Source organism: Phragmites australis, chromosome 9 (genome assembly GCF_958298935.1).
Source record: "Phragmites australis chromosome 9, lpPhrAust1.1, whole genome shotgun sequence".
NCBI lineage: Eukaryota > Viridiplantae > Streptophyta > Magnoliopsida > Poales > Poaceae > Phragmites > Phragmites australis.
In genome coordinates this window covers 11423850-11431722 of record NC_084929.1, presented here as the reverse complement: position 1 = coordinate 11431722, position 7873 = coordinate 11423850, and the positions used below count along the sequence as shown (strand labels likewise).

Here is a 7873-nt window from a genome sequence, read left to right as displayed (position 1 = left end):
GGAGTAGGAGCCTCTAAGCCGCAGTAGATCTAAAATGATTATTTCTTTGTTGGTAATTAGGAGATGTAGGGTCTAGGATCCAGTTGGGATTTTGGACCGAGCTATCATCGGTGGGGGCTAACTGTTATTCCCCGTAGCCAGAACAACGGGATTTCATAGAGTTGCGGGATCATCATCATGATTAGACAAAGCAGGACCCTTGTCTCCGATAGCAAAGATTTATCGAGGATAATATCTAGTGAATGAGTCCAGATCTATCATAGATTTTTCATTGGAGGAGACCTCCGGGTAGGTATTTCGACAATCCATGTTGTCGGAAGCTACGGGGGAAGATCTTGACTTACGGCTAATATTGCTTACGTGATCATCTTGGCCACCAGGCTGTTCGAGTCCAATGACGTATTCTCTAGCACATTGATCCATAAAATGACTTAACTCATCACTGGAGTCGTCTCCTAGATCCACTCGATCGACCACCAGTTCCTTGCCAATTGAGAGGGAAAAGTTACCGTAGAAACCCTCATCCAAGAAGCCAGTGCTCGATGCAGACTTGGATGGAGTTGGTAATATGTTGTGTGATGAGGATTTGGCATCTTTGATCATAATCCCCATGATCGGTGCCAGCTATCGATGATTTGTAAATCGCCGATCTTAGGAATACGTAAAAGATGTAGGGGATACTCTCTGTAGCTGAATCATAGTTCAGGCCTCTTGAAGGATAATAGTCATACATCATATCGTTTTGTATTGATCTTCGAGACAAATTACAAGGGGGAGTGTCTTGGCTAGCCTAGATAGATCTAAACCTAGTCGAGGGCTCCTTGTGTACATATAGTCTCAACGAGATGTTAATTTAGATCGCGAGTACCAAAGGCTCGAGGGCTTAAGGCAACTGTAGGCTTCTGTCTTTTTGGTTGGACTTGTCCTTCGCAGGGTCCGCTGGCTCCGTATATGTAGGGGCCATCGTGTGGCTCCTTGATTCCATCCCGAGTGGGATTTTATTATCCTTAGAAATAAACTTCCATATTTGTGAGATACCCTGGTATCCGTAGATAGTTTCCATATGTCTAGGGATTTCTTTCCCAGGCACAGACGTATGCTTCGAAAATATAGGAAATCCTACGGAATTTGGATATGTCTAAGATATTAATATATGGTAGTATCTACCCATCATCGGTTTTTATGATTTCCTGTATTTTCTTTCTAGGGCAATCACATCTCTGCTGAGATTCCTAGAGCTCAAGCTAAGAAGTTTAAGTGACTTATTATAGAGAGCCATGTCTACGTTTTGAAGAAGTTTGTTGTGTCCAATAGCAAGCCAGCCTACAAGTTGTTGCCCAATCCGCACATGATTAGGTATACTCCTTGGATGGGTGACGAATGATGTCGCTGACAAGATACTGAGATATGTGTTTGACTTGGTGCAGTCTGAGGAACTCCCTTCATGTACTGGACGTCAAGAATACTTTATTGGTGAGCTAACTGTTGTTCATCTCTTTGATGATAATTTGATAATTAAGAATTTATTAGAAATACAATATATTTGAAGGATGAAGTATTATCGTACATGTACTTTTTATCTTGTACGGTAGGTTTAATAACCGTTATAAGGTAAAAAAACATGTGCGGATATTCTAGGCAGTTCATCATGTACCTCACAGAAACTATCCCCATATTAGGAAAGAATCCTTTAGATACCACAATCCGAGAAAGTTATGCCCGAAATTCTGAATATGGTATGCCTCCCCAACCTGACTATATAAGGAAGGGAGGAGTACATGATGAGGACATGACTCCTTCAGATACAAACAATACTGCTAATAATCCTTGAATCGTACAAGGGCCAATTACAAGAGCGCGTGTGTGACAATTAAACCACCAGGTGAACTCATTCCTTACTGTTCATGCCTTCTTGGATGGATTACTACTAAAGTCTTGTGATTTTTTATTGCTTAGGAATATGAGAGAAGCATCAAAAGTTCACCTGAACATTATCACTCGAGTGCCAAGTCTACTCGAACAACAAGTCGAGCTCAAGTCGGACTCCAAATTTGGCTCAAAATCTCAGGCCAACACATCAGTAAAATGAACATAATTCTTGCATACAAAGTCCGATTGAGGCGATCTACTGGAAAGCTTAGGAAGAGTCCTTTCCAATGAATTTGTGCTCGACCAAATATTCTTTATAGTTTAGTCAGAGTCAAAAGAATAAGGTGTTGCGTCACCATTTTGCACCTTCTCGAGTCATGTAATCGTGTCGAGATTAAAGTCCAGGTTGTGTACACCTCTTTCAATAGCTGCACAACCCTAAGTCGACTTCCTCATGCCTCTATTTATACATAGTAGTCATCATAGTTTAGGCCTGGGTTTTGCTTAGATTATTCTGTTTTAGACAGGTTTACCGTTTATCAGTTTGTAGAACCCCAAACTCGAGCACTTTATTACAAATTAGCAATATTCAGATTGCATCTATATGTTCTTACTTGTATTCTCAATTCGCTTGCAGAAAAAGCCTTTGGATCACCAGCATTAAAACTCCACCAAATCGACTTATCATATTACCTTCGGAAGATCTGGCAAACTCACATCATTACATTAAAGAGTACAAGCTAGAGAGGGGCGAAGGGATACGGGAAGGAAGCAATAGAAAGGTTGAATAGAAAGCAGAAACAACCTATTGAGATTCATAGTAGATTCAAAACACTATTAAATTCATCCGAAAAGAGTTTTAGGATTTAGAACACTAGAGAACTCACGGAGATTCATAGTGGTAGATATATACACACTATATTGTAATTGTCCTCTCCTATGATTAATCAAGGCACTACAAGATACAGGGGTATTAGCTCAAAGGAGGTCCAAACCTATACAAAATATGTCCTTTGTGATACGCATAGTTGATAAACATATATCCATAGTTTAAATAAATATTTGCACAATCGACTTACTAATCATTAACGACTAGTGTTGTCCATGTGGATATAACAAGGTATGCCTTCATCAACTAATCTCCATCAAGTCTTCGGCAATAGGCTACTCTGATGATGAGTTTTACAACAACTTCGTACCGGACATCTATGTGAAGCCCAATGAGTTGACAAGTTACCCGATCTCCGATGACGAAATGAAGTTTTGTATATAGAATATCCTAGTACCAACATAAAATATTGGCAAATGAAAATGAAGGTTTTGTGTGCATGCCACCTAATGCAATCTTCTGGAGCTTAGACCATGTGGCTTATATAGTCTGCTAAACATCATAAGTCTGCAAAATCAAATTAACAAGATCAACTACCCGATCAAAATATTGTAATATATGTAAGAAGTTTCAAATTCCTAGTAAAAAGTTCAAAAAAATCCAGTAAATTGTTTCAAAATTATTGTAAAAAGTTCAAATTTTCAAATAAAAGATTCAAAATCCTAACAAAGATTTTTGTAATTCTAATATACAGTTCAAAAATCAAAGTAGTGAGCTTAAAAATCCGAGTACAAAGTAAAAATATGTATATTATTTTAAAGGGCCAAATGACGAATTACAAAGCATGCAAAGCTAATTATACCTTTTCATGTACATAGAAGATCTAAAAATTTGCATCCCATTCCATTAATATGGATGGTCCACAACAAAAAAGTGCCATGGTCATGCTACGCAGAGAATGATGGGCGACTATATGAATGGCACGTGGCAAAAAAGCTTGGAGGCAAGGCCTGTCCACACGAATGGCATAGGTTAGCTTGACCTGAGGCAAATCATTAATCATTTTTAGCAAGAAGCCCTGTTTGATGGGTGGGCCTAAGATTATTGTTCAGGATTTCAGTTCTCTACGGTCCATCTAGGCCATCGTCTCCAAAGCGTTAAGGATGAAGCCTTTGAATTCATACTCAACACTTTGAGAACCAAACTACCCAATTTTAGAATAATACCTTACCCAAGTTCATTGTTGCATAATCCACCTCCATAGAATGAACCTTCGGTACGCACACGCTAAGAAGCTGCTAAAGACGATAACGCACGACAATTGCTCAAACATTTCGATGTCTTGGCCGCACTGTGGTTGCTCTTCAATCTCCATCGCTCCATGGGCAACTTGCACTCCCACATGTGTATTCCATGGTAGGTGACGAATCTTTTCTTATTTACTTCCAGTCACATATGGTGGAATAATATTTTTGTCTTTGTGTTTCCAAAGAATCTAATCTAATCCGGAGCACGGTGTGTGACTAAGAACATTAGTTATGATTTGGGATGTTCAACTGAGGGCATCTCAACAATTAAGCAGAAAGTCTGTATGTGCCAATGGATGAAGTTCAGGCATACCATTTATTCTGCCGAAATGTTCAGGACTAACTAGATGTGGCTTTCTACTCGTGAATTTCAAGAATCATTGTCTAGATAAAACAGTTTCGAAGATGTGCTGAATGCTTATGTTCGGTCAATGTGATATCTCACTTTCAAATTTTGAATAGAGGTGGCAACGGGTCAGATCAGGACCGAATAGAGCAATAACACACTTGATCCGAACCCGAATATGAAACTCAATCCAATCCAAAAATCAAATCGGGTGCAAATCCACCCTCACCCCTAACCCCGGTGGGAACCCGAGACCTAACGAAGGACCGGAAACCCGAGCCTTATCTCCTCCACCGATCTCCGCCACCCATTCACACACCACCACAATCAGCCACCCACTCTATGCATCAGCTCTCCTTCGGCCATTCCGCACCGCCACTGAGATCTTAACTCGACGCTCTCAGCTCCCGTTCCTGACGCCACCTTCCAACTCGTAGAAGCGAGGCTGGACTGGGCTATAATACTATGCCGGGTGATTTATAGGTACTCACAGGCAAAATATAAAATCCGCATCTAATCTAAATTAATTAGTACCTAACCTGTCAAATCCGTGACCAGAAAATTAAACCTAAACTTAGACACGACAGACGCAGAACCTACGGATCCGATTGCCATCATAGTTGTGAACTGGGCATGCCGAACTTTACTAAAATTTCTCCGCTCATTTTCAGTTGCATATGGTCAAACCAACTACGAAGTGGATTGCTCGATTAACTCTGGAGTTGCTTCTGGTACAATGCACAGTTGGAGCAGAGAGTGCATAGCTGTTCAAAAGGACAAATAAAAGGGAAAAGACATCGACCGAAATACTTGCCGACCAAAGTACAATTTAACCAACAAAAAACTTCGCGTCCAACATACTGTACTACATTTCATCTTTACATGGCTGACTACTAGCCGGAATCATGTCCTCGACAGAACAAAAAAATAGGATCCTTAGGGACCTATCAGCAATTTCTACATCGCACAATCACGCACCGGAACTATTTTACAGCAATCCATAATTACCTTGCCCAATATGTATATATGCACAACCACTGCGAGAGGCCTGAGTATCAGAAGGCCCCATCGAGCAGAGGCTCGTGCGTCTTGTTGACCAAGAACAGCGACTCGTAGACGAACCCGGCGAGGGGCCCACCGAACAGCGGGCCGAGCCAGTAGACCCAGTGGTGGGCCCACACTCCCGTGGCCAGCGCGGGCCCGAAGGACCTGGCCGGGTTCATGGACGCGCCGGAGAAGTTGCCGCCGGCGAGGGTGTTGGCGCCGACGATGAGGCCGGTGAGCAGCGGACCGATCGTGCGGACCGAACTCCGTGGGTCGAGGATCATCGCGTAGGTGACGAAGAGGAGGGAGAAGGTGAGGATGACCTCCATGACCAGGCCCTGCATGGGGCCGATGCCCGCGCCCAGGGCGTGCACCGGAGTGACCTGCATTGCACAATGGCAGAATGTTTTGTTTAGCTCTGGGAATAATACTGAATTAATCATGTTCAGGTAATCTTATCAGGTCACTCTTCGATTTCGTTTCTGGACCTTCCTGGTTTCGTGAAGAACCAGAAAGGATTTGTGATCGGTAAGTCTGAACTTTTAAAAAGAAGAGGAGTTTTAAAAAGATTTGTGACTTCACTGCTTTTTGTTTTCTTTTCTTTTGAGATCAACTTGCTCTTGCTTGGTGAGTTCACTCGAGATATGAGATAGGACCGGACCTATATATACTTTTATCTAACTTAATTGAGAAGTATGACTTTGTGTATTGACTTTAGGCTCTCTTGCATATTACCAGCTCTTGAACTTCTGAAAGGCCAATTTTTTTTAGCAGATTGGTGACTCCCCGAGCAACTATACAATTCGACCCTTGCATCTTGCATCACCAAATTTATCGTAGCATGTTTTACAATACAGAGTTCCAGGCTTCTAAGACTACAGGAGTTCATGCATGCAGCAGATAGGTAGGTAACACAGAATGTTACAAACTTAGCAGGCCATCAAATAACTTATGAATAAAATTAAACCCAGAAGAAGGAATCTTTGTAGTTGTATGAAAACTGAACCTCAGAGCCACAAAATTTTAAGAAAACTGAACCTAAAACCCTCTGTATCTGCTCGTGATGAAGCGTAACTCGATTGGAATTCATCTATTCCTAGTTTGCACCTTCTGTGAAATTAAAACATCTATAGGTAAATTGAAATTTACCAAGCTGCGCTCCGAAGGAAACAAACAAATTTTTTTTATCATGTCGCCACAGCTTGGGTCTTCAGTTTCACAGCCTTATCGGGTACCATTCACAGCTACGACGTTTTTTCCTTTTTCTGAAGGATTCTGATACTTACTACACCCGTTTTAGATGATACTTATTATTCCGAAAAACTCAAAAAAGGGAAAAACAGTCTTGTTTCGCTGTCAAAAAAAGTTCTGTCTGAAAAATTGAGTGCACCTGATCCAACAAAACTGAAGAAATGGATTACCAGTAAGCCTAGCAGCCCACTCAGACCTATAAAAGGCGAGTCCACTATACACATGGGCGGCCGAAATCTACTGACCAATCAGCATCCGACAGGAGGAAGAAAAAATCAACCTTTCCTCCCCTGTCTCGGAATCGGATCCTCCCGGCCGCCCGCGTATGCAAAAATAGGCAAGAGGTGGCGCGTGGGGACGTACCATGCCGCCGGTGAGGTACCGAAGGAGGATGCAAGCGAGGGAGGACGCCAGCAGCTGGGCCGCAACGTACAGCACCGTCCTGAGGGCCGTGATGTGGCCGCGCGCCAGCAGCGCCACCGTCACCGCCGGGTTTAGGTGGCCGCCCGAGACGTGGAACCCCGCTGTCACCAGCACCCCCGCCGCCAGCGCGTTCGTGATGGCCACCGCCGCCAGCGTCGCCATCGGCATAGCCAAGCCGGGCTCAACCCCTGCGCCTGCTTCGTTCAAGCCATCAAAAGTTAGCAGGATTATTTCTTTTATTGAATAAGAAACCAGAGATCGACCGGAGAAGCGAGGGCATGGACGTACTGGCGGCCATGGTGGCGGCGACTCCGGTGAAGACGAAGAGGAAGGTGAGGACCAGCTCGGCCAGCACGGCGCGCACGCAGCCGGCGTCCGGGGTGTCGTCGTGGCCGCACGAGTCCACAAACTTGTCCACCAGCTTGGCCATGAGGATTCCGAGGCTTGTTGTCCCTGTTCTTGGCAGCGAGAAACGAGGATGTAAGTGCAGGGTCGCTTGTTGGTTTGGGGGAAAAGCGCACGAAAAGGTGCACACGATATTTTTGTCCAGGCACGGGTGGGGCACAGGCTCCTGCCCCTGTGTGTGTTTTTAGAGAGGAATCCGTGCGAGGTGGCGTGGGCAAATTAGTCCAGTTTGTTCCTGTGGGGTTCTCCATCTAGCAAAGAAAAATGTGGCTGGAATGAGAGTGAAATTATTGGTGATTGCTGTCAGACTGCAGAGTGTGGGCGGTTTCTTATCCTCACAGTGACTAAAGTGATTTGGACGGAAGTGAATTTAAATCGGTTCACATTTGTGTCCATTGT

At 43.5% G+C, this 7873-nt stretch overlaps 1 protein-coding gene across 2 annotated transcripts; it reads right to left on the bottom strand.

Annotated features, from left to right (window-relative positions):
- Window positions 1–5136: 5136 nt before the first annotated feature.
- On the bottom strand, window positions 5137–7654 carry LOC133928642 (aquaporin TIP4-2-like). Of its 2 annotated transcripts, none has more exons than XM_062375060.1 (3): window positions 7358–7654; window positions 7010–7266; window positions 5137–5778 (listed from the first exon to the last, which is right to left on the bottom strand). In XM_062375060.1, the coding sequence occupies exons 1-3, from the start codon at window positions 7497–7499 to the stop codon at window positions 5407–5409; spliced, it is 771 nt and encodes a 256-aa protein (XP_062231044.1). In that variant the 5' UTR covers window positions 7500–7654; the 3' UTR covers window positions 5137–5406. The 2 variants fall into 2 exon arrangements, with proteins under 2 accessions (XP_062231044.1, XP_062231045.1); XM_062375061.1 differs by having other exon boundaries at window positions 7010–7263; window positions 7358–7650.
- Between the last annotated feature and the right edge of the window lie 219 nt (window positions 7655–7873).

What these genes read in the sequence shown, in the direction of transcription:
- LOC133928642 (XM_062375060.1), bottom strand. Translation starts at nt 7,499, where the DNA reads ATGGCCAAGCTGGTGGACAAGTTTGTGGACTCGTGCGGCCACGACGAC. An exon ending in CGCCGCCACCATGGCCGCCA is followed by an intron (nt 7,267 to 7,357) that starts GTACGTCCATGC and finishes GCTTGAACGAAG; the next exon opens with CAGGCGCAGGGGTTGAGCCC. An exon ending in GGTACCTCACCGGCGGCATG is followed by an intron (nt 5,779 to 7,009) that starts GTACGTCCCCAC and finishes TGTGCAATGCAG; the next exon opens with GTCACTCCGGTGCACGCCCT.